This window comes from Podarcis tiliguerta (assembly GCF_965153285.1).
Source record: "Podarcis tiliguerta genome assembly, chromosome: 1".
Lineage (NCBI taxonomy): Eukaryota > Metazoa > Chordata > Lepidosauria > Squamata > Lacertidae > Podarcis > Podarcis tiliguerta.
The window spans coordinates 78,475,506-78,501,962 of record NC_139534.1 but is presented as its reverse complement, the minus strand read 5'-3'; the positions used below and the strand labels follow the sequence as shown (position 1 = coordinate 78,501,962).

The 26,457-nt window shown below is 42.4% G+C and overlaps 1 protein-coding gene across 8 annotated transcripts in view; it reads left to right on the top strand.

Annotated features, from left to right (window-relative positions):
* The window catches only part of SHANK2 (SH3 and multiple ankyrin repeat domains 2), a 339,067-nt gene that overhangs the window by 138,809 nt on the left and 173,801 nt on the right, over positions 1–26,457 (top strand). For all 8 annotated transcript variants that reach the window (XM_083408317.1, XM_083408314.1, XM_083408318.1 and 5 more), the window contains 2 exons: positions 5,056–5,225; positions 12,376–12,489. In XM_083408317.1, the coding sequence (XP_083264443.1) occupies positions 5,056–5,225; positions 12,376–12,489 (284 nt within the window). The remainder of the gene's footprint in view (positions 1–5,055; positions 5,226–12,375; positions 12,490–26,457) is intronic.

The window sequence follows — 26,457 nt, the reverse complement described above, 5'->3', positions numbered from 1 at the left end:
TACACTTTGTTTGCTCTTCTGCCTGAGTCCAGAAAATACTACCAAGGAACCGTAGGACCTGCAGATGAAAGACCAGCTGGAGCTCAAGCTGGTGTAGGAACTGAGTAAGGGAATGCTTGAGCTAAGTGAGACAGCTCTAGATAGCTAAGCAAGTTAGATAGCTAAACATTAAGGAGAAAATACCTCATTTTGCGGACAAGGCAATCAAGAGGATGGTTAGGGGTTCAGCACAGGCACTTATATTTATTTATTCATTTAATTAATAATTTAATTTCATGAAATTGACATAGCACTCAAAGTGGTTTACAAAAAGAATGGAACAATAAATTAATCAGAAAACAAAAAAACCCAGTCATTTAAAACATCTCAAAATAATTAAAATCTACAATAAGCGAAAAACAGATTAAAGCACATGTCATTGTTTTACATATCTCGGTAGACTTGTCTAAACAAATATGTTTTTAGCAGTCACTGAAAAGAGCACAGTGAAGGCTCCTGCCTTAATAGGGCACTGTTTACCCAGGAAGAATTCAAAGGAAACTGAGGAACTTGATATTGTCACTGCCAGTTCTTCCTCTTCCTGGTCATCTGCTGGATCATTCTCTGCAGCTGGCTCTTTTCTCTCCTCCATGAAGACCTTGGCAGTAGAACGTTATGACAGACTAACAGATTATCTTACAGTGACTCTGAGGCTTCCACTTTGTTCACTGCCATCTTTGCTCTTGGAGGCAAAGATACTTCAAAATCTGGATCCATATAGAGAAATAGAACTAGGTTTGCCTCAGTGTTTGCTTCATGATTATGGGTTTGTAGCCCATAATCAGAGGCCGTCTGGATCCCCAGGCCACAGTAAACCTATCCCCACTTCCCCTTACATGCTTGTGCCATGGAGCTAATGAATATCTTCTTAGGATGTGGCATACCAGGTGTTGCACTAGCATATCACCATGAAGCGTTTTTCTGGTATGTCACAACTGCGTGTATGTTTGCATAGAATTGACAGTCAAGATAATTATTTCTACCTAAATGTGAAGTCGTAAACACAGATAGTGCATATGTTCTGCAATGAAAAGAGGATAATTTTTCATTATGTTCCAGTCTCTATCGTATATGAAGCCATTTGAAGAGAACACGTGCCATTGGGATCAGGCTTCAGAACTACATCCTTGTAAATTTGCCAAGAGCGAATGTTAAGTTGACAGCTGCTCGAGCAGGAGCTATATCATGTGGCTATTTCTCTCAACAGTATGCTTCCCCCATCCCCTCGCTTAACTGCAGGGATAATATCCAGGATCCCATTTTGAATTCACTGTTCAATTAATCCTAAATGTATCATCACTGTGCTCTGCTCTAATCAGTTATTTCAGTCCAGTACTGTCAGAGCTGGCTCCTGGTCCCAGCTCACAGAGGACCAACGCTAGCCGGTAGTAATGTATCAAAGTCTTTATTGAAGTATAGTTTCCATTTCCAAGCCTCAGCGCCCCAGCTCTACGTCTAGGGTCTAGACCGGCGAAGCTCCATCTGAATCCCCGCCCCCTGTACACCAGTTTAAGACTCTAGCCTTACTCCACCTCTTCCGTCTCTCCTTTCTCCTCTGGGTCCTGCTACCCCCCGGGGTCCCTTCCTTCCTGGATTCCTCCGACGCAGACGTGGACCCCCCTGACTCCTCCCTCTCTCTTCGGCGGGCTTTAGGACCTGGCTCCCTATCCGGGCTGCCAACTGCTGCACCCTCCTGTACATTTGAACTTGGCGCGCGCAGCCTTCCACCTTCCTCTCGACCGTTTCCTCGCTCTCCGATGGAGGCGTGGCCACTCCTGCCTCATGTCCTCCCGCTGGCAGCGCGCTGCCTGATCCCGATGCCTGGGACTCCTCCCCTCTACTGCACTCTGGTGTGGACGCTGGTCCGGATTTCCAACTGCTGCTCTCTGAGTCCCCCCTGGCCCCTTCTTCCTGGGGTGTCCCCCTCGGCACCCCCCTTGCCCTGACCATGGGGGCCTCTTTCTGTGAATCTTCCGATTCACTGGAAAGACTCAGAGACCTCGGACCGCTGTCATCGCTGACATTTCCTTCGGACTCCTCCCCCTCGCTCTCTATTTCCTCCCTCTCCTGTGCCTCTGCTCCTGAACCCCTGACATGTACATTTGCCATTTCACTCTGGCCCACAGGAATTCCAAGATTGTTTCACTCTGCATTTGTACCTCACCTTTCAATACTCTTGGCATCTTTGGTTGTCGGTTTTTATCGTAATCTGTGAAAGTTCGCATATACAGTCAGACATCTTCCAGGAACACTCCTTTACTTAAGCACAAATTTACTTATGCAAAATATTCATGGGTTGAATGTTGTGTTTAGGCACCTTACATCTTTCAATGGGAATTCTCTGTGAGTTGCATATTCAATTCATGTGAACACTTTAAACATTGCATCCTGTGTCAAGTATAATTACAGCAAAGAAACAGTGATAATTTATCAGGATGATGGGCCCAAACGTTGCTCTAAATTTGTTCAGTCTCTAGATGCATTATATAATGACTACACATAAATGCCAGTTGTTAGGCAATGTAATTAGAATATTCCAAATACTGACACCTGCTGCTTCTCAGTATGTAATTGAAGCCAGGCACTAGGAAAGTGTGTACTGGAACCCACATTTTTAATTATTATTTAAAAAAGAAACAAAGCATAATTTAGGAAGTTAGATTACCTGATAAAATATTGCACTGGCAGTTACGATAAGTAAAATTTGATAGAAATGTTAAATTCAGTAGTGTTTAAAAGTGTGCAGTGTGTATACTTGCCTAATGTTATGGTTTGAAAGTTATGATGCCTGAAGCACTTTCAAATTCAGATTCTGAGACCCCTTGCTTCCTAAAGACTCACTCTCATATTCCCAATCTTTTTGTGTAACCTGTTTCAATGGGGGCAAATTGATGGTTGCATACAAATGTATGTAATGAAGCTCCAACATTTTAGAACGAAAAGCAGGAGGCTGCAGTTTTGAGTGTAGATGTGGTGGAGATTGAGTGGATAAGGGTGTTTAGGCCTTTCCCCGGTTGTCTTTTTTCACTCAAAATTGTTCCACATCTGTAGGCACATATCTGGAATTGCATGGAAGTTAACAGAGATTGACAGAGAATGAGCAAAAAAACAGCCAGTGGGGAAAGTGTTAAGCACCCCCAGCCTGTTCCTTCTCCATTCAAAGGCCACATTGTTGAGATATGAACAAGTTTCATGTACAGTGGTACATCGGGATGCGAACGGGATCTATTCCGGAGCCCCGTTCGCATCCTGAAGTGAACGCAACCCGCATCCGTGCTTCTGTGCATGTGCGGATCACGTTTTGTCGCTTCCGCGCATGCACGTGACATCATTTGGGCCATCTGCACATGCGCGTGGCAAAACCCGGAAGTAACGCCCTCCATTACTTCTGGGTCGCTGTGGAGCGCAACCCGAAAATACTTAACTTGAAGCACGTTTATCCCGAGGTATGACTGTACTGTACTCACACAGTCACTTTGGACCTTCCTTCATGTGAGCACAAAAAAGAAGCCTGGAAGCAGTTAACTATAGCTTCCTGTTATATCTGAAGTGAGAAACTCATGTGCTCCATACAGTGGTACCTTGGTTCTTGAACTTAATCCAATCCAGGAGTCCGTTCGACTCCCGAAACATTCAAAAACCAAGGTGTGGCTTCCAATTGGCTGCAGGAGCTTCCTGCACTCAAGCGGAAGCCGCATTGGATGTTCGGCTTCCAAAAAACGTTTGCAAACTGGAACACTTACTTCTGGGTTTGCGCTGTTCAGGAGCTGATTTGTTTGGGAGCCAAGCCATTTGAGTACCCAGGTACCACTGTACATTTAAAGCACCTCCCACAAAGAAAAGTAGTTTGGAAATTGTAGTGCTGACAATTGTAGGTCACCCTTCACCCTCCTGAGAAAAACCCCACCCCACCCTCCCACTATATATAAGGGTCTGGTGACTTCTGTTTCAGTGTATCTGAAGAAGTGTGCATGCACACGAAAGCTTATACCCAGAACAAACTTAGCTGGTCTCTAAGGTGCTATTGGACAATTTTTATTTATTTATTTCAACTGCATCAGACCAACACGGCTACCTACCTGAACTGTAGCTCTGTGAGGGGTAAACTACAGTCACCCCTTTGTGTGTAGGTGTGGGTGTGCTTTCAATGTATGGTTTGTTTGGAAGTTTATTGATTTGGGCATAATACAAATATGTGGTTAACTGTGGCTTCCTGGTTTGTTTCGCTGCTCATGCAAATGGATAACTGTTGCATGAAACTTATATATAAACTTCTTTATATCTCTGCTTATTAAGTCAAGATTTGATCATCTTAGTGTAACTTCCCAAAGTGCTTTTAATTTTTAAAAAGAAATGGCAGGGCTTCATTATACACCATTGCTTGTGATATGTAACTTGCCCTTACAATTTCCCTAAATCAGTGAAAACAGTTGAACTTCCCAGTTAAAATATATTTAGGATTAATGTATGCATTTAAAGCCTCTCCCCCCCCCCCCCACAGCATAGAGTTGAATTAAAAAAGTCATTATGGCCAATAATGTAGCTGGCACAAATAGAATTTCAAGATGAATGAATGTTATTGTTAGTCTGGATATTCAGCTTTGGCTTTCTTCTATAAAGTTGCCTCCTACTGTATTTCTGACGCAGCCTTAACCATTAAGTGTTAGACCCAGCTACACCTCTCTCTTGCTCTGTCTCATTTTGTTTAACCAGTGGATTGGAAACCTGGAATCAGTTATTGCCTTTTTTGTGTCCACAGTGAAAACAATTATTATTATTATTAAGTGACCTTTTCCACATAGAAATGTATTTGAAGGTTAGAAAGGATTGTCTAGACTACCAGGCAGCCGGTGCTAATGGAGGTTCAGCAATCTGATAAGCTTTTCCTGATGAAATGGGGAGTAGTAGAACCGTATACACCACCTTGAACGCCTTAGGGAATAGTCGGGAAATAAATGTAATAAATAAAAAAATAAAAAAGGGAAACTAACGCTGTTCATTTTGCTCTCTTTCCAGTGCCAGTTATAACCCCAGTGCCAACAAGGATACTATATCTGCCTTGGATTATCAGGGTCCAAAACGCAAACTTTATAGTGCTGTACCTGGAAGACTATTTATTGTCGTGAAGCCATATCAACCTCAAGGAGAAGGGGAGATTCATTTGCACAAAGGGGACAGGGTGAAAGGTCAGTCTCTTCCCTTTAAATGTTCCTGAATGATCAGATCAGCTTTCCCCTTTAGCTGAAGCAAGGAGATGAACATACAGATTTGTTGATTGATAAATTAGTTATGGCTAAGTTCTAACCTCAGCCAAGGTTCTTCCCCCAAAAAACAACAACAACGACAACAACAATGTAGCTGTAAAAAAGACCAGGGGGGAGGGAAGCAATGCAGCTTTGAGCTCCACTCTGAGAGCTTGCCAAGCTCTCACAGACTTGCTAAACCAAAGTTTTTCTCAGCATGTCGTGCTATCCAGGCCATTGTAAAGACTTGAGGGATGGCCAGCTAATCTTAATCTCTAATAATCACAGTAGAGGCAGAAGGAAAAGACCTATATTAATAGAAGGAAGCTTGATTAAAGCTGCTTGTAAACAGATTGAACTAATAGGTTCTAGCCAAACGTAGAGAGTTTCTGAATCTATAATGGGATACGCACAACATGGCAGCGAAAATGTGGGGCTGTTAAGATCCACATTTCAAAGTCTGCCTGAAAAAGTATGTGCTGAGTTACCTGGGAGTCACAGGATATCTTGGTTGCTCAGGAACAAGCCAGACAGAACAAGCTGAATTCAACAGCAATTCAGAAACATTCTTATAATGCTAAAAGAACAGGAAAATGCAGGAAAAGCAACTACTGCTCCTAAAGAATCAAAAGCAACTATGCTCCGCCTTTTCCAGTTACATAGGAATTCCCCTCTGCAATTGCATCTCCTAATTGAGTGTATTTTCAGGGAGTGCAGAGGGGGCTGCAGAGAGAGACAAAAGATGAGAATGTCCCTTTCTCATCTAAGTAAAGGAATCATTACCATGGGTTTGTGTGCTAGCACTGATGTGGTTTGATTCTGTGCACGGTTTGTCTGATTCTGATATACTATTGCGGCAGAGTTGAGGGACAGCTGAGGCTTCTTTGCTCACCTCTGAGTTCAGGGAGTAAGTTCCTACTCAAACTACCTGTGAAATTGCTGTAATGCTATGTTGGCATTGTAGCTGGAAGCAGTATTTGGGACGCGGGTGGCGCTGTGGGTAAAAGCCTCAGCGCCTAGGGCTTGCCGATCGAAAGGTCGGCGGTTCGAATCCCCACGGCGGGGTGCGCTCCCGTTGTTCGGTCCCAGCGCCTGCCAACCTAGCAGTTCGAAAGCACCCCTGGGTGCAAGTAGATAAATAGGGACCGCTTACTAGCGGGAAGGTAAACGGTGTTTCCGTGTGCAGCTCTGGCTCGCCAGAGCAACAATGTCACGCTGGCCACGTGACCCGGAAGTGTCTTCAGACAGCGCTGGCCCCCGGCCTCTTGAGTGAGATGGGCGCACAACCCTAGAGTCTGTCAAGACTGGCCCGTACGGGCAGGGGTACCTTTACCTATAGGATTTGGTGTAATGCCATTCCCCTCTCTCCTCTGGCCCTATACTATTCCCTGTCATTGCCCTCCCCCATTTTGGCAGCAGCAGAGAAACTGGGAAATTTCTCTTATCACTACTAGGACATATCCCTGATATTTGGCCACTTTTACCTTCCTTGGACAAGATGTGTCTGGAGATAGGTTTTCTCCATCATATCCGAACACCTAACAGCTGGTTTATATTGACCAAAGGATTGGAGAACTCATAAAAATAAAAAGGAGAACTTTCAATTAGTGCTTCACTATTATAAAGTTTTATCAGAAACCCCATTAAATAGCATAAAGTGTATCTTTCATAAACATTTTGAAATAATTTGGTGGTGGTCTTTCTTCATGACCAGTAGCTAAGGGATGCATAAACTGATATAATCAAATGATATGTGGGATACCAATTATTAAATGAAAGCTGAAAGTGGGTCAAGTTCAGGTAGATTTAAAAATACATGTGAATTATTGTATTAATAGAGTATAATGTAATGTAGTTAAAAATAACACTTAGTTTTGTCCATTAGTCATGCACACTGACATCATTTTGTGTCTACCACTCTTGATATTAAGAAAACCACAGCTAACTTTTAAAAATAAACGTGATATTTTGTTTTGGTCTCTTCCCCACCCCCCCAACATTCATGATCAAGGTTCAAAAAGTTCTATCTGGTCTACAGTATTTGTTTCAACCACTGCAGTATCTTACCTTCAGTGTGGGGGGTTTTAAACCACATAACACTGGTTGCAAATTAGAAATGGTAGTTTGCAGGACAAATCTGAGGTATGAATAGTGAGCAGCCAGAATGTTTTGTTAGGTGTTCCCATAAAATATTTTTATATATTTTCTGGTCTGCTATCTTAGATACCCCTCATATAATAAGGTGAATTCAAATATACAGCAATATTTTAACTGCTTAAAAGTTAATTGTAGATAACTGAATGGCATGCTGGTCATCTGTATGCAGCCTTTCTCAACCTGTGGGTCCCCAGATGTTGTTGAACTACAACTCCCATAACCCCTAGCTAGCAAGGCCAGAGCTCAGGGATGATGGGAGTTGTAGTCCAACAACATCTGGGGACCCACAGGTTGAGAACCGCTGTAAAGGCTCATCCAATTTCACTTGACCCACATTTTGATCTTATATTATACTGATTAAATCCTCCAGGTCTTGAGAGCTTTTCTGGTTGTTCCAATCTTACCTGCTGAACTGAAGCTTGGTTAAGCAACAGCTCTTTGGATTCAGATTGGATTTTTGCTAGGCACAGCCACAGAACGAGAAAACCTCTTGGCCCTGGGGGAATTAATTGATACATAATACTAGGTCAAGCAAAAGTGTGGACGGACCCCAACTACTTGGTTAAAACCACTGTTACCAAGTGGATTTAGTGATGTCAGTGAATTTTGGAATCAGCTTCATAAACCAGTTTATTTACATTTGGAATCAAACACTTTTTGAATTTTGGCTCAATCTGTTCCAAACTTTTTCAATCTTCTTCCTCTCCACCAAAACTTGCTTTCTATGGTAGCAACCAGCTTTAAAGCCTCAACTGTATATCACCTGGTTATTTGAATACAGCTTTATTCACCATGCATCTGAAAAATGAGAACATAATTAGGATTGTCATGTATGTAAATGTTAAAAATTATAATGGGACTCTGTTCTAACAATTCCATAAAGTGAGTGTTTCTTAACTATTAATGGGGTTTATTTAAGTGAATCAGAAATCTTACTCTTAAAATACCATATTGGCCTGAATATAAGCCTCACCTTTTTTTCCAAATTCCGACCGTGAAAAGTTAAAGTGTGGCTTAAATTAGCGACCTTACAAAAACTGGCTTTTACAATATCGCTGCTGAAACAGACATTTGGTCAAACAGAACAGGTGTGAGTGCTTGCAGAATTTTAAGGGAGTGGCTTATATTCAGGTATTATCTCCCCCCCCCCTTTGAATTTTAAAGGTGTGGCTTATATTTGGGCCAATATGGTATGTAGAAAAGATCAGTAGATAAGACAGAAGCCTCTTCACACTTTCAAGTTATGAAAGTTGATCACAAGGACGGTCCATGTGATTAAATGAAAGCAGGAGTGCATTGCTGGCCCTGCTCCTAATTTTATTGAAGGAATGGGTTTCCAAAACTCAAAAACTGACTGTACAGGCAGTTTTAAACTGCACCAAAATTCCTATTTTTCCTTAGCTAAAATGCATAAACTCAAGCCGTTGAGTAAATCCATAACAAGAACAAAGCTCTCTCCCTTATCAGTCTGTGGCGGCAATGAATGACCTTGCCAAGTTCCAGTACAGCAGGGATGATGCGTGTGTACTTTATCTTATGTACTGACCACAAAGACGCACAGACCCACATCTGGGAATAATACCAGAGTATGTTCTCGGAAATGGTGACCTCTGCGTCCCAGATAAGAGTAGGAAGAGGAAGACCCTTTTATGGTCAGAAGTACAGGAAGGAAGATCCTTTTATGGTTGAGAGTACCAGAGCAGGAACATATGTGATGTCAACCTGTGTACGTAGGCCGACATGGTTGGGCTCCTAGGGGAGGAGTGAGAGGGTGCCTGGAGGATATATAAACTGCATGAAACCTGTCATTGTACTTGCCGTGGACTCACCACGCAGGTGCCTTCTGCTATCCGGAGAGCAGAATAAATTCTTTCTTTGAACCAACCTCGGTGTCATTTTGACTTCCTTCCTCCTGTCCCGGAGCAACGCAGACCCAATCGGTGAACTCCAATAAGGCTACATTATGATTTGATTACTGTATTTTTCGCTCTATAAGACGCACCAGACCACAAGACGCACCTAGTTTTTGGAGGAGGAAAACAAGAAAAAATATATTCTGAATCTCAGAAGCCAGAACAGCAAAAGGGATCGCTGCGCAGTGAAAGCAGCAATCCCTCTTCCTGTTCTGGCTTCTGGGATAGCTGCGCAGCCTGCATTCCCTCCATAAGACGCACACACACATTTCCCCATACTTTTTAGAAGGGAAAAAGTGCGTCTTATAGAGCAAAAAATACGGTATTTAATTCCTTAATTAAATATATTAAAAACATATTAAAATATATCTAAGCGGTGTACAAAAAACTGAAGCAACAACAAGACAACTTAAACAAAATACTACAAAAATACACAGTTACGGGGTCCAAAGAAACTCTAAGCTCACCTACAAAAGGTCTCACAATGAGAAGAGATCCTGGAATAGCAGACATCATCCTAGTCTCTCTAGACTTTCTTAAAATGGATGGTACTTCTTCAGATTGCCCACAACTGTGTCCCATTCAGCTGCACTCTCCATACTAAGTAGCAGGTAGATCAGGTTTGTTGAGTTTTCCAGGGAGTAAAAAGAATTCAAAGGGCCTTGCTCCGCTCACAACTCTTTTTTTCACCCTCTGTCCTGTCCTCTTCCTCCAGCTGCTTTTATGTGACTTCCCAGGGCCTGTTTCTAAGCTTCCTGTATTCAGCATAGGAATCTGTCAAGGGAGAGTCTAGATGTGTAGACTTCTCTATGCTTAGGCTTCCATATGAGCTGGAACCCTGCATGATTGGGGTTGAAGCACAGTAGAGAGGTCTATTCATATTGGCTTTCCCTGTACAGATGTCCACAGGCAACACATGGATATTGGGATGGGCTCAGGGAAGTCCCAGAACATTGAGAGCAGGGCCAGCAGTCTTACACTTAGGATCTAAGTAGACATGACAGCAGAAACCATGATGGAATCTCCCTTCTCTTTTAATTTCTAGAAGCTCTCTGTCTGTGTGTACATGCATGCAAGAGAGATTCAGATCAGGACTACAGCGCAGAGGCAGAACCATTTTGCCAAGTGCTGTTTTCCTGATGACAATTACCTCCACCCCCCAAAGCTGTTATTTTCCTTGTTAAGAGACACTTACATGCTGCGTGTTGCCGGGGACTGACTTGAGAACATTTTATAGCTTTAGAAGAGCTTGTCTTAATTCACCTTTTTAAAAAACTCCTTAGCAATGGCAAGGTTTTTTCTACACCTTTCTGCATCTCTCAGTTTCACAGTTCTTGCCAAGTCATGGGATCAATTTCCAACTTAACACCTATGCACACTTGAGCTTTAGCCGCGATGCACTCTGCTTTGCCATTTTCCTCTGTGAGAATCAGCAAAATGTTTTAAAATGTATTATAGCTGTGTATACAAGTTATGTGATTATCCATCAACCCAAGCTTACATTCACACAAACATTGGGGGTGGGGGGGGCAGAATGCTGTTTCTGAGCTATGGGGAGGGGGGTGGAATTGGCAAAACCTGGGCTGCCATATGTCTGGGTTTTTCTGGACATTTGACTGATTTTCGCCCGGACATTGCCACCGTCTGCAGTATTCCGTATATGTCTGAGAAATTCTGGACGCATCACAACCCTACACAAACAAAGATAGATTCCAAGTCTTTGGCATTAACTAATTAATGTCATACTAATTAAAAATATTATTAAATCGGCAAGTAATGAAGCTTGCAACTTTGTTTATGACATGCTCAGAATCCATAGGTCACAATTCATATAGTACATACTTTGGAGTAGTTTCTCTGATGTCTCTGAAATATTTCTTCTTACTTAATTGAAGATACAAGTTTGCCTTGACTGGGAGTCCCCACCCCAAAGAAATTAGTATAGCTCAAGGGTCAGCAAATGTTTTAAGCAAGGGGCCGGTCCACTGTCCCTCAGACCTTGTGGGGAGCCGGACTATATTTTTTGGGGGGAAACGAACAAATTCCTATGCCCAGTAGCGTAGCGTGGGTTGTCAGCACCCGGGGCAAGGCAAGTAATTTGCGCCCCCCACTGCACTGTCCCTCCCCCAGATAGTCCCTCGCTCTCTCACCGCACCGCATGCCTGGCACCCCCCCCCCCCGACAGTGGGCGGCGACCCGGCGGCTCGGATCGGATTCGCACAGCCAGCACTGCAGTGAGAGAGAGTGAGTGAGCCAGGTAGGGGCAGAGCGCTGCGAGTGCCCCCCCAAAATGTTGCGGCCGGTGCGGCCGGGCCCCCCCTGCACCCCCCACGCTACGCCACTGCCTATGCCCCACAAATAACCCAGAGATGCATTTTAAATAAAAGCACACATTCTACTCATGTAAAAACATGCTGATTCCCGGACCGTCCGTAGGCTGGATTTAGAAGGTGATTGGGCCGGATCTGGCCCCTGGGCCTTAGTTTACCTACCCATGGTATAGCTTAGCCCCCAAGAAAGGAGTAACTGTAAGTTTCTTCCAGATCTATTGCGCATTAACTGATTTTCTAGATTCCATCTTCAGGATTCACTGAAGAATGGGGATGTACTATTTTTCCTTACCCAAATGTTATGTTCTAAGTATAGCAGAATACTGAGTACTGTTCATTTTGGGGAAATGCTTAGGCTATGAGGTTGCTCAGAAGCTCGTTCTGCACCACTTTAGAGTTCTTTTCATGTTACCTGCTAACAGTTGCCCTGTTTGCTAATTCTTAATCAGATGAGGTTTTCTTTTGTTCATTCTGAATTTTATACATTTCTACAACTGCTAATCATGTCTGTTAAGTTTTTATTCCAACATAGACAGTGGAAATCATAGGTTCTATAGGTGCAATTGCATGTGGCCTACTTCACTGTTAAATGGGACTTTGCATTTAAGCTTGTAAGTTACCATTTAAGCTTGTGTATAAAATAAATTTATGCAGAAGTAAACATCTAATGGCGTTTTCTTATTTCATGCCTAGTTTTGAGCATTGGCGAGGGTGGATTCTGGGAAGGCACCACTCGAGGTCATGTTGGATGGTTTCCTGCAGAATGTGTTGAGGAAGTCCAGTGTAAACCAAATGAAAGCAAACCAGGTAAGATGGTGATATTCCGTTGTAACCCATGTCAAATGATATAAAATGCCTATTATTTTTCCATGTTCATTCCCCTCCCCCCATAATTAATTGAAGATAAGAGTGTGTCTCAAACTGATTGCTTAGCCCTCAGGGAAGGAGTAGCTATTTTTTAAAAGAAAGATACAGCTATAAATTTGGGTTGGGTTCCCCCACCCCACCCCGTACTAATATGTGAAAGCAAAGGTTTGGTTAAACATCTACAACAGAAGTAATAAAATGTGTGATTTTTTTTCTGTGGTATAATACTTGTATGTATCTTTTGCTGGGTATTTGATACATGCACTATGTAAATGGTTCTGTCCAAATTGATGTACCTTTTGTTCTATTGATTTAAATTGGAGAGAATTATGTAACTCTATAATTGCATCACTTTGGCTGTATTGTGGCCAGTATAATGATGTTAGTTGGTGTAGTGAAAATGAGCCTGTCAGGGAACTGCCATCGGAGCGGGAGGCGGAGAGGAGGCTCCAGAGGGATGGTGGAGAGGGTCCCAGTAGGGAGAGAGGTAGCCCATCCGCTGGGGAAGGAAATCAGCGTAACACCAGTGGAGAAGGGGGGCAGATGGGGGAATCAGAGAGGTGGCTCCAGGACTCTTCGCAGGAGACCAGCGGAGAGGGCACGAGTACTCCGCTGCCCACACCCACTTTGCGCAGAAAACTTCCGCGCAGGCAAAGGAGGAGGAGACTAGGCGTCAAACAGCTTTTATGCTGGAAGAGGTTTAAGAAACGGCCACTGACGGATTCTGCCAGCGACTGAGGCAGCCACGGAACTTGAGGCTGTCCAGACAGAAAGGGTTCAACCAGGCAACCTAGCCAGGAGTAACGGCAACTTACACACGAGCAACCCCTAGAACCATTACAGAGCCTTAAACTGAGTTTGACATATTTACTTGCCTACAAATGACAGGGAATTTGGAATGCATCCTTGAATTTATGGAATTTTGTATAAGGAGTAAATGTTTTAATATTGTTAAAATGTTCTTTGTTGCTGTTTGTTTTGGCTTTTAGGTTGTTGTTTAAAAAAGAATGCCCTTTGCCCTCCAAATATGTCACAGGTACTCCGCAATTGGGATTGTGCTTACTCTACATTCGTATTTCCCACATATTGTAAATAATGGTATTTTGCTTTGATGCTTGTTCTAATGTTAAACAGAAGAAGTTGTTAGTGGATATAGGAATTATTATTTTTTATTTTAAGAAACAAACTGAGACTTGGAATAAGTCCTAAATGAGACGGAATTATGAAAAATGCATCAGATGTGGATTAAAAGTAGCCTATGATTAAAGTTAATCACATGGCTGTTATTTGTTTTCTGCTTTGGAAGAAAATGCAAGGTCAAGTAATTGTTTTCAAGCAATCTGTCAGTATTACCTTGGACTAAATCTATTAAAGAAACCTGGAAAATAAATTAGGAGGAACAGTGTAGTAACTAGTGATTAAATACCACCTTCTGGGGCTATTAAAAGGATGTCAGCTGAGAAGCGTCAAAAACCTCCATAAATTATGAGAATTCACACTATGGTCTCTGCAGTGTATAAAAGCTTCTACATTGTTTGAATGTACTCTGAGAGTTTCAGATAACATTACAGAATTCAGCATTTCTCTAGCACAATAGTTCATTATCTCACCTAGATCATTATTTAAATGTAGCCCAGCATCTTTCCTTTAGAAGAATAATAAAATATTTTCTAGCTAAATGTGTGTAGCTATCGAGTTACATATAAGTCAAAAACATGGTGCAGGTCCTGATGTTACATAGCCCTCCAAGAGCTATGTGGATACAACGCTGGTTTCCTAAGGTGTAGCCTTTCCCATCACTTCTTTTTGAACCTTAACTGAAATAGGACTTGGCTGAATGCCCAGATGCTCCCACAAACTGCTACTGGGATCCTCTAGAAAACTAGGTGTTATAGAGAAGGGGTCCAGTCTAGTCTTATTCAGTACATCTGTGTGAAGGGTTTTGGCTTTGGTATGAGCTAATGTTCAGCCACATTGAATTTCCACATATAGGCTGAAGTGTGGTGCAGGCCAGATGTGGGCTTGTCACAGTAGTGAGAATTACAAATGGAATCTGCTGGGGCTATTGAAGTTCTTTTAAATTGCTACAAATGGTTCACGTCACCTGAGCAGAAACCTCCAAATTGCCATTTAAGCAAAATTAACAACACTAAGGAATGTGAACTAGTACTGGCAATGATAGGAACAGTTGTCAGATGTTTTCTTTAGTCACCTCTATTGTTTTTGAGGGAAAGGTACAATATTGCTTTGGTTCAGTAAATTATCCCTCCTTCTGTCCTTCAGAAATATTGTAGACTAACTTGTCATGCGCATACAGACGCATTCTGCGTACAACCATTGCTTCAGCAGTAAATACCTTCCTTTGGGAGCAAGTGATGCTGTGTCATACGTTTTAGAAATATTTTGTATAAACTGCTCCATAGTGTGAAATGCTTGAATAGGATGAAACTATCCATACTTACAGACTTGTGATAAGCACCAGCCAAATAACATCCATATGGTGCATAAGTAGACGCACTAAGGACCTGCATAAAACTTCCTTTGTTGTGGCTATATACAGTCACTTAACTACATATATATTTCCATGTGGCCATAATTAATACTTATGATTCATGCAACACTGTGAGCTTTGAGAACACAGCTATCCTAGAGCCACAAATATGCTGCTTTGTTTAAGAGATTCAGCAACAAGCATGACAGATTTTCTTATACCTACCCGTCTGTACTCTTCACATCTGTAGACAATTATTTAAGTATGATTTCAAAACTTCCATGTCAAAATCTTTACAGAAACTGACAACAGGGAAAAGAGATGGGGATATAGAGAAGTCAAAATCTTACCATACTCGTAGTGGCGTCTGATATGAGGATGCACCATGCTGCAGCACTACTGAGACTGTGTACAGTATTAAGAACTTGGAAGGGATCCCTAGGGTAATCTGGTCCAACCCCCTTCATTGCAAGAATCTAAACTAAAGCATGGTATAGTGGTAGTAGTTCGTCATCCAGTGTGGATTGGGCTACATAACTAATAATAACTAATAATAACAATAATTATTATTTATTATTTCTATCCCACCCATCTGGCTGGGTTTCCCTAGCCACTCTGGGCAGCTCAGGAGTTACAGTTCTTAGTTAAATTGCTCTCTGTAATCAGAGGGCATCTCAGATGAGTTACGCTTATATAGCATAATTGTAAAACAAATTACATCCACCTTAAAGAAAAAACACAGAAGTTAGAAATTCACATTGTTTGGTCTGCAACTGAATCTTGTTAATTCATTGTACCTCAGGGCTCTGTTCCCAGTGGCAATCCTGCTGCTTCATATTTCAGTGGTTTTGCCAAGGAAGGATAGGAATGGGTAAGAAAAAATTCTCCCTTACCCTGGAAGACAGCGACGTCTCGTTTTTTCCTTTCAGCTGAGTGCCAAAAGTCTAGATGGGAGATGCTAAACCCTACACTTGTGGGGATATAGACCTTCAAAAACCTTGTGCAGCTGAGGAAAATGCCATGTGGCACAGCACTGAAAAAGCAGGACCAGTAACTTCACTTTAGGGAAAGCAACTTGATGAACTTAAGAGTCTCATCCTGAAGCTTTCCACACTAAGATGTTCAAAGTAAAGTTTGATAAATGACTAAAGTTTAGCTGAGGATCAGATGACAAATCAAACCTACCTGCCTTTGTTGGGATGATTTATCAGGCTTCCTCAACCTCGGCCCTCCAGATGTTTTTGGCCTACAACTCCCATGATCCCTAGCTAGCAGGACCAGTGGTCAGGGATGATGGGAATTGTACTTTCAAAACATCTGGAGGGCCGAGGTTGAGAAAGCCTGATTTATAGCTTCTTTCACTAAGACATGGTTAATTAAGCCTGGGGGTTGTTGGGGGCTGCTGGGTAACAGAAACAATGCCTGGGTAACAGAAACAGAGTTGAATGCCTCTGATAGTGGCACAATAAATGATTTTCCCTCTGGAACTCTTTGGAGTAGTGTGTAACAGCTGTTCCACTGCAGTAGAGGAAAGTGTGCTCACTGGCTCCATGGAGGGAAAGGAACACAAGAGTTAGGAGATGCCCATCTAGATCAGGAAAACGTACAGGGAGACAGAATTTAGCTCCCCTCCCCAAACACCAATACTATGGGCAAATTATCAAACCTTTGCAGCTGCATTGTTGTTGTTTAGTCGTTTTAGTCGTGTCCGACTCTTCGTGACCCCATGGACCAGAGCAAGCCAGGCACTCCTGTCTTCCACTGCCTCCCGCAGTTTGGTCAAACTCATGCTGGTACCTTCGAGAACACTGTCCAACCATCTTGTCCTCTGTCTTCCCCTTCTCCTTGTGCCCATCTTTCCCAACATCAGGGTCTTTTCCAGGGAGTCATCTCTTCTCATGAGGTGGCCAAAGTATTGGAGCCTCAGCTTTAGAATCTGAGCTGCATTGTAGTAACTTAGGGGGGGAAATTTAAGCAGAAGAATATTTAGAACCAAGCCAAAATACCTCAGAAGATCCCTCTCCCTCCATGCCCTAGATAAAGAGGATCATTTATTCAAATATGTATTCAAATATCAATTGTAATGGCCACCATTTTTGTCCCATGGCCTTGGGCCCAGGGTATGTTAGATCCAGGGCATTGTAGAGGATGCATATTAGTAGACAGACAACAGAAAATGTAGGTGTGTATAGGATTTCAATCTAAGTCTCCTTATTGTCTTTAAGGCATTCAGGGGCACCAGCTGCTGTTCCCTGTTTAAGTGTCCTCTCCAATTTTCCAAAATGCTGTACATTAGCAGCCTGTGCATTACATAGCAGCTATTCCTATACTTAAAACAATAGAGTCCTTCTTAAATTTATTGTTTCACAAGATTTTGTAGCCATAGTCTGCTGCATCAAATGCTTAGCAGGAACAATTAGAAATGCATTATTTTCCCCAAACAGTTCAGTTTTGTAGATGATCACTAGGTGGCATTGTTTATGTACAAAACAGAAGCATGTCAATACTAGGTGGTTCCTCTTAGAAGCATTCTTAGATTTTTCCATGTATACATAAAAAGCAGTGGTAACTGATCTAAAATGTTTTAACAGAACTGAATTAGTCATTCTTTTAAAGTAAATGTTGGCAACTGGGGGTAGAGAGAGACAATGCTGCAATAACTGAAGCTGCATATATAGGGAGCTATGAAAACTGCTGTGTTTCATATATATATTTGTTCTCCAATACAGAGTATCCTTAAGGTTTTTAGAGGCATATGGTTGTGGGGAAATATGGAACCAATGGCATAATTCTCACTGAGGCAACTGTACCACTTCAGGCTGTAGGTGGGACCCACATACAAGAATGTCGTCCCCCCCCACACACACACCAAAATTCACACAGCACCTGCCCTGGATTTCAGTGAGTTTCTAGGCTGTATTGAAAGTGGTTTTTCATTTCTAAAACTCTGCAATGGACTAATACCTGAATATTTTCAGTTTTGGCCTTTTGCTTTGTTGAAATATGCAGTAGAAATGTTGTAGCTGAGTACTCTTATTGTATGTTTACTATTGCATGCACAAACATACATGTACTGTTTAATTCTGTATGGTGTTTAATTGTGTATGGGTGGGAGAACACAGAAGGAGAGAGGAGCACATTGTTCCCTTGATTGATCTGTAGTAAGACCCAATCACTAAAAGTAAGAGAAATTTATACTTCTTTATGAACAAGGAAAGCGGGAGTTAGGGCTGATGGGTGGGTGGATTTTGAAGATAGAGCTTTGAGCACAAGTCCCACCCAACCTTGTTAGCTCAAGATCTTTACTATTTTTTTGAGCTATACCTGGTATTCTTCTACAGTGGTACCTCGGGTTACATACACTTCAGGTTACAGACTCCGCTAACCCAGGGAATAGTACCTTGGGCTAAGAACTTAGCTACAGGATGAGAACAGAAATCATGCTCCGGCGGTGCGGCGGCAGCGGGAGACCCCATTAGCTAAAGTGGTGCTTCAGGTTAAAAACAGTTTCAGGTTAAGAACGGACCTCCGGAACAAATTAAGTACTTAACCCAAGGTACCACTGTATTTCAAATTTTGTGTGTTTTCTGGTTGTTAAAAAAATACTTCAATAAGCATTTTGAATCACTGAAACGTCTTATTATAACTGATCTTTTTTTAAAAAAACTTGAAAAATCTGCATTCAGCTGAATCAGTTTAGTTTGCCCTTTGCTACAGCAGGCTGTGTGAACATAAGTTATTTCTCTGTATTGTGTTGAGTAAATATAGTTACATAAGAATAGCTGAACAGAATGTATGGATTTTTTTGTTGGTGATGGTTTTACAGCATTGCATTTAATTTCATATAAGATTAATGTACCCAGGTGTTTAAACATCCAAGTAGGTTTTGGACTGATCAGGAGAGCTGTGTCTTATTTATGGTTGCTTCCTTAGTGATAGAACAGCCTTGGCATGTGGAAATAGAGCAAAGCTAAATAGAGCAATCTGCCCTGATTTCAAAGCATTCCTCTAATTTATAACTGTGATTGAACTAATGTTGAAATAAATTGCTTCATCTATTTTCCCCATGTGCTCTCTCGCTCTCTCTCTGTACACACCCCATCGTGTTTTGGGAGCAGGGATTTAGGTTACCAACTTTGAGAAAGGGCAGTTTCCGGATAATTGCTGGTTGTATAAACTGTTGTCTTTCTGCTCTGATTAGACAAGGGAGAAGAGACCTTTTAAAAGCCAGTCACTACAGTGACAAACCCAGTCATTAAACCCAGAGAATGCTGCCAGGAATCTTGAAGCCTTGGGAAAAGACATCTCATAGCAACTCAGTTTAGGGCTTGGGTCAACCAAAGGTCAATGAAGTCATCAATAGCCAAGCTATTGGCACCAACTCTTAGCTGTTGTTGTTGTTTAGTCGTTTAGTTGTGTCCGACTCTTTGTGACCCCATGGACCAGAGCACGCCAGGCACTCCTCTCTTCCACTGCCTCCCGCACTTTGGTCAAACTCATGCTGGTAGCTTCAAGAACACTGTCCAACCATCTCGTTTGTCGTCCCCTTTTCCTTGTGCCCTCAATCTTTCCCAACATCAGGGTCTTTTCCAGGGAGTCTTCTCTTCTCCTGAGGTGGCCAAAGTATTGGAGCCTCAGCTTCACGATCTGTCCTTCTAGTGAGCATTCAGGGCTGATTTCCTTAAGAATGGAGAGGTTTGATCTTCTTGCAGTCCATGGGACTCTCAAGAGTCTCCTCCAACACCATAATTCAAAAGCATCAATTCTTCGGCGATCAGCCTTCTTTATGGTCCAGCTCTCACTTCCATATATCACTACTGGGAAAACCATAGCTTTTACTATACGGACCTTTGTTGGCAAGGTGATGTCTCTGCTTTTTAAGATGCTGTCTAGGTTTGTCATTGCTTTTCTCCCAAGAAGCAGGCGTCTTTTAATTTCGTGACTGCTGTCACCATCTGCAGTGATCACTCTTAGCTACTCCAGGACATTTCAGAAGCCAACTGGATTCAGCTGCATTCACCACTTGCTTTTGGAGGTTTATCTTAAGTAGACCCCTCTCCCGTCTCTGTGAAGGTTTTCATCTTAGTGATAATATAACAATAACCTGTTCCTTTAGCAGGTGATGACCATTCCTTGGTTAAGATATGTGAAAGAACAGACAACATTTTTAGGCGAAAGTGGCCATTCTGAAAGCTGTTCAGTCCAAATATATCTGGTCTCTCCCCGGTCAAGCTGTGAGGGTCAAACTGCTTGTGATGTTGATGACATGTTCAACTCAGCTGCTTTTATTTTGAAGAAAAAAGCAGGCAATGTGAAATATGTTCCTGATCCAAATAAGAATGATCCCAAGCTTCTTTCTAACAAGTTCTGTTGAACTTAATGGACTGATGAAGAAATAGGTCAAGGAAGATGCCTTGTGTCAGGCTCCCCAGTGAAATGTAGAAGTTCCTCTTGCACCTTCAAATCTGCCACTGAATTGGGAAATGCTTTCCTGCTCCAAATCACCCCCTCCCGGCTGCTTTTCCCCCTCATGGTTTTCCTTAGTTATTTTTTTGTTTTGGGATTTTGTTTCCTTTGTTCTTTGGTTTTGCCTTCCTCTTACCGTTTCTAGGTGTCCCCTCTCTGCTCTGCTAGTGCAACCTGCTGGTCACTTCATACCCTTTCCTCTCCCACTCAGCAACTCCCCCTCCCATACTGTTATCCCACCACCTAGTTCTCTCTCTCTCTCTCTCTCTCTCTCACACACACACACACACAGAGAGAGAGAGAGAGAGAGAGAGCGCACCTTCTTGCCAGGCACAATGAAGCTGCCTCAGCACCATTGGCTTATCTCCTCATGAGTGAGGATGGTGGCCAGTGAACCTTCAGCTGTGGCCTTTGGCTGTAGCATCTGCACAGTGGCATGCAAGGCAAAGGAAATGCTTGCCCCAACTGTAGAGTGAGGGTGTGTGTGTATGTAAAGGCTACAGGGACAAATTGTGGAGAAATTACCTATTGAGGGACCCTCCACCCAAAGGCTGCTCCAGATGGGAGGCATAAGGGAAACTCATAGAGCAAAACCCCTGCAGTTTTCCAGATTTCCAGAATTGAAAACTGATTTTAGCACGGAAATGGGGACTATATTTTTCTTGGTTTTCAGAAGTGACCTTTACATCGCATGAAAGCTCAAATGTAATGCAGAAATTAGCAGTCAGGGAAACTTTGGGAAAACTGAAATAACTGTGTGAATGCAGCCTTAATCTTTTAAAATATGCAGATAGTGACAGGCATGAGCTGGTACCTTCTGATTCCCTGTGCTCCCAGTGAATTGGGTCCAGAGGGAGAGGACAAATGAATGGTGCCTGGTAAAAAGGAGTGGGCCCCACTGAGTGTATCCTTCCCAAAGGCCCTACAAAACCTGGAAAATCCACTTGTTACAGCACTTGAAAACCCCCCGCTATATTTTCATGGTTTCTGGGGGCAAAGATCTGTGTCTTCCTATAGACTGAAGCATTTGGGCTACTTGATTCACAGTCAGTTGCAGAGCTGACTAGATTCCAAAACTTTCTAGAAGGTATAGCCATTAACCTTCTGCATGGCTCACCTGTAGGTTGGCCGATGTGAACTGCATGTTGACATGGGGAGGGGATACAGGTGCATCTAATTTGTTGCTGTCAGACTAGCACAATCTTGAGAAGGTTACTGCAGCAGACCAATTGTTGCATCTGCAATACGTTGGCCCAGTATTACATCTGCATTTCATGCAAAGAGCTATTTTATTTCTTATTGGAGGTCTTGGCTTTTTTTGGCATTATTATAAAATGTTTCCAATGCATCTGTGATTGGAAGACATGTAACACTAACCATAGGAGCATTGCTGGAAACAGTTTGTTTCAGGTGTAGCGCTTAGAATGCCTGAACATGAACATCACCATTATATTGCAACTTCTCATATTAACTCATTTATGCATGCCACACCCTTTTCCCTTACGTAACTCAAAGACAGCTTGCAGATAAAAACAAAAATCACTAAAAACAAAGGGGGAAATAGGAAAAAAACAATCATGAAAAAACAATTAAACATTAATAGAATTAAAACTATATCCATATATAAACTCTGTTTAAAACGTACAAATAATTACAATAAAAACAGCATGGCACCAGTCCTTTCATTAAAAGCAGTCTATTCCCCAAAGCCTGTTGAAACAAAAAAGTCTTCACTTGCCTATAGTCAATAGCCTAATATGTGGGTGGATGTGACTCTGCCATGATAGTAGTGATCCATAGCAAGATGGTACAGGAATCACTTGCCACATGTATACTTTTGACAAGTGAAAAATGTGTGTTCTGCCTCAGAGGACAGTTAGGTTGTATCCAAACAAAACCGAGGTGATAATGGCCCTGTGTGATCTGTCTTCGAGTAGAGGAAAGGCATCTGTTGTGAGCGGTTTGCCTGAGGACAGAATAATTTCACATTCAGAAATATGGGAGGTGGGGGAGTTTCATCTGAGAGAGCAAGTTATTTGTATCTGGGCTGTGTTGGGTGTGACAAGGTGATGTGGTTCTTCATTTGTGAATCAAAATAAAATTATCAACATCTTCATTTTCTTCTCTCTCTCTGTTTGTGTGTCTATCTATCAATATGTGTGTGTTTTTGTTCCTTTTGGTCAGATGCACAGAAACATGACATGCCAAAATTTCTTGCTTTGCTTAAAGTATTGTGTGGTGGCATTGCCTGGGAACATTTTCCATCAGTTCTGTTTTGTAAAAAGTATGTGACCGTAATTCATGTCTCTGTAATTGCCATGAATGTTCAAAAGATAAAGTGGAAGCAGAACATAGCAACATGACTACTGACAGAAATGGGCAATTGAGTGCTTATTATTGCACTGCCCCTCCCTGCGAATCCCTAGGATCTCCAGAGCCCCAGGGTGCCTCTCATTTTACTCGCACAGCCCTGGGTGTTCTTGTCATCATCAATCCTGTTTGTTGTATGTTTCACTTTTGCAGCCATGTACTCCTGATTACAGCCCCACAGTTTACTGTAAAGTAGTTTCCCTGCCTCATAAAATTCCTTCTCATCTAATTTAAGCTCATCACTGGAGTTTTCTTGGTCCCTAAATCTTCCTCACCCACTCCTCTTTCTATTTTCTTTGCATGGCAATGCCTGCCATTTCTGTTCCTCCACACCTCCTCTTATCTCCCTCTTATCTTCTTCCCCATTTAATTTCTCCTTCTCTTCCATTTTCCCTTCCTTTCCTCTACTCCTCTCTCTCTCTCTCTCTCTCTCTCTCTCTCTCTCTCTCTCTCTCTCCCTCTCCCTAAATGTGTGCTTGGTTGCCTCCCCACTTCAGGCCTGTCATGACCACTTCCCAGTTAGGATGCAAGTTTGAAGGAGCAGCAGGCAGGTTGTTGTGACCTGTCTGCCGAAACCTACCCAGCACCCCTCAGTTCAGTTTGCCCCAAATTCAGTATGTAGCCAGAAACACTTGTACACCATGGGAGGAATTCGCTGTCACAATATTATCATAGTTCACTCAGGACAAGCGTTTTTGCTACCCAGATGGAACAATCTCCACTTTCTTCCCCCATGCACTGTTCTGGAGATTCTCCCAAAGCGCATAGGGCAGAGTGGGAGGAAAGGCCAGTTGCTGTAGTGGGACTCATTGTGTTGCTTACTGTTTTGTTGAATCTGGACCTTAATTACAAAAAATGTGGGCTCATCCCTAGCAATGCCCCAAAGGTAAATAGACTGAAGCCTTTTTGTGCTTCTCTTCCTTAGCCCTCAAACGAAGCAAACCCTACTGCTAAAGAAACAAAGCTAGTGGTGAAAATATTACACCATTTCCCAAATACATCCTGAAGCATACTCTTCATCATCTACCAAAGTCTAGGAAGGGAAGTTTCATCAGTGTGTGTGTAATACAAGTGAATGTAGAGCAGCAGTCATTTTTCTACTACCCACATTAAGGCTCTTTATCAGTGGCAAATATAATGGACCATATGCCAAGGAGCAGCTGCCTTGGACTTTGTGGCCCTCGTGGGACTTGAATGATTTCCATATATCCTTAACAGCATCATGAATTGGTGCTTGGCCCCATGCCCTCCCCAAGGAGCAGAGAAATACAACCCATGTGTGTTCCAACTGATTCTAGCAGCATAGCTCTTTAGGGATTCGCCACTTCCCTCCCTCCCCAAGGATGAAACAATATGGCCTTTCAGTTGAAGTATCTTCTCAGCGTTATTCTTGGCTTATTGTCTAGGATTATGTTCAGGTCATTAGCATGCAAGTTTTTGACGCACTAAATATAATCATGTGTTATGTAATGTCTGATTCCGTCCTTACAGAAACAGTAACCGCAACAAGTTGATAGTTATTAAGTGTGTCTTCACGGCTACTTTTATATATTTCCTTTATATTTCCACTGATCTGCATTCATTAATTGTATAGCTGGAACGACGCAGGCTTTGAAACAAAAAAGACTACTTTTAAATTATTAAGAGGAATCCCTGTACTAGCACAGATTTGGCAATGTTATTCTTTTGATTCCCCCCCCCCCTTTCTCTTATGTCCAGCATGGGCAACAAAGACGAGTGTGTGGTGCAGTATGGCCTAGTTACGCCTATCTTTTGAATCATAGAATTGTAGAGTTGTAAGGGACCCTGAGGATCATCTAGTCCACCCCCTGCAATGCAACCTTGTCCCTTATAGGGACCAAACCTGCAACATTGGCATTTTCAGCACTATGCTCTAAGCAACTGAGTTATCTGTGCCACATCTTCAATGGGTGGAATTCATTGTTGCATTAATAGTGTGATTTTGTCAGCACAAACATTTCTGCTTTGCCAACAGAACAATCTCCACTCTCCTCCCTCTGCATGCTGTTTCAGGGGTTCTTCTGACAGCCCAGAGCTGATTTTTGGGGGGTGCAGAAGGGGACACTCAGGGGAAGGGGAAGGGAAGAAGAGGGGGAATAGTTTTGTTGTGCTAGCAAGTCTTGTTCTACTAGCTCCCACTGGTGTGACTATTTAGTTGAATCCGATTCAATATGCCTATCTCCTTTTCTATTTCTGTCATTAAGGCATGACAAATATTATATTTTTAATAAGGATTTAAGAATGATATTTTGGCAACATGTGGCATGCCCACCAACATTTCCCCTCTAAAAAAGGGGATGTCCTATTTCATACCCTCCAACTTTTCTCTGATGAAAATAGGGACACCCTAAGCGCAGAGCTTTCCAAACTTTTCATGTCAGTGACATACTTTTTAGACATGCATCATTCTGTGAAACTGTAATTCAGTTTTACTACCAGCCCTGGAAGGAGCATGGGGAACATTCTCGCAACACACCAACACGCTGCAGCTGACACACTAATGTGTTGTGACACAGTTTAGAAAGCTCTGTCCTAAGGAAAAGCAGGACATTCTGGGATCAAATCAGAAACCAGGACTGTAAATCTGGGACTGTCCCTGGAAAATAAGGACGCTTGAAGGGTCTGTATGTGGTAGGTAAAATGCAGAAGATTACAACCTAGAAAAACACAATTACTAGGAAGCAAGCCCTAGGGAAACAGTAGAGCTCAATTTTGATCAGGTTGTTAGTGTTGTCTTCTCTAGCATGCATAGAGTATTGCTGTTGAGCCTGACACCTTCATTGTTGCTCCTGTGTAATTCCAGTTAACATCTCTACCATCTGCCCACTTGGTTAGGGTGACTTGCACGATGACACACACATATAAACAACTTGCAGGGCAGCAGGTGCTTAAACTTTTTTCTTTCATTTAAGCCAAGGGAGCAAAGACTCCATTTCTACAGCTCCTAGGGCTTGTTGAGAGTCTTCTCCTTAGAGATGCTGGTCAGTCTCCAGCTGCTGGACCATTCAGAGTCTTTCTTTCTTTCTTTCTTTCTTTCTTTCTTTCTTTCTTTCCTCAGATGGGACCTATGTACTCACATGCTGATTCCTGCTGTTCTTATATCCAGTAATTTCCTGACATGCAAACTCAGAGGCTAAGATCACATTTACAGGTTTAACTGTCTCCCTCTGTGTTCTCTAGTTCCCATGACTACTACTGCAATTCCCAGCATTTATTGCTGTTAGAGGCCTTGTTGATCTTGTCATTGTTGATAATAAAATGCCTAGAATTGCTCGGTTCTGTACAAAAGTGGGAAATAACACACATTTTGCCCTCAGGTTTATAGTCTAAAGATAAAGACACGATCTGTTACAGAGGAAAGGACAGTAGTAGAAGAAACAGTCTGGGAAAGCCAGGGTAATATCTGTCACAACAGGCCAGTGGAAAGGTTTCTTTCTACCTCTGTGTTCCATGCTGAGTTACTGGCTGCTAAGAGAAGATCTAGGTGGCAGTCAAGTCAGTTAGACTGATGGACAGGACCCTACTTCAATTCTCATTCTGTTTGCTTAGCTGCAGAGAAA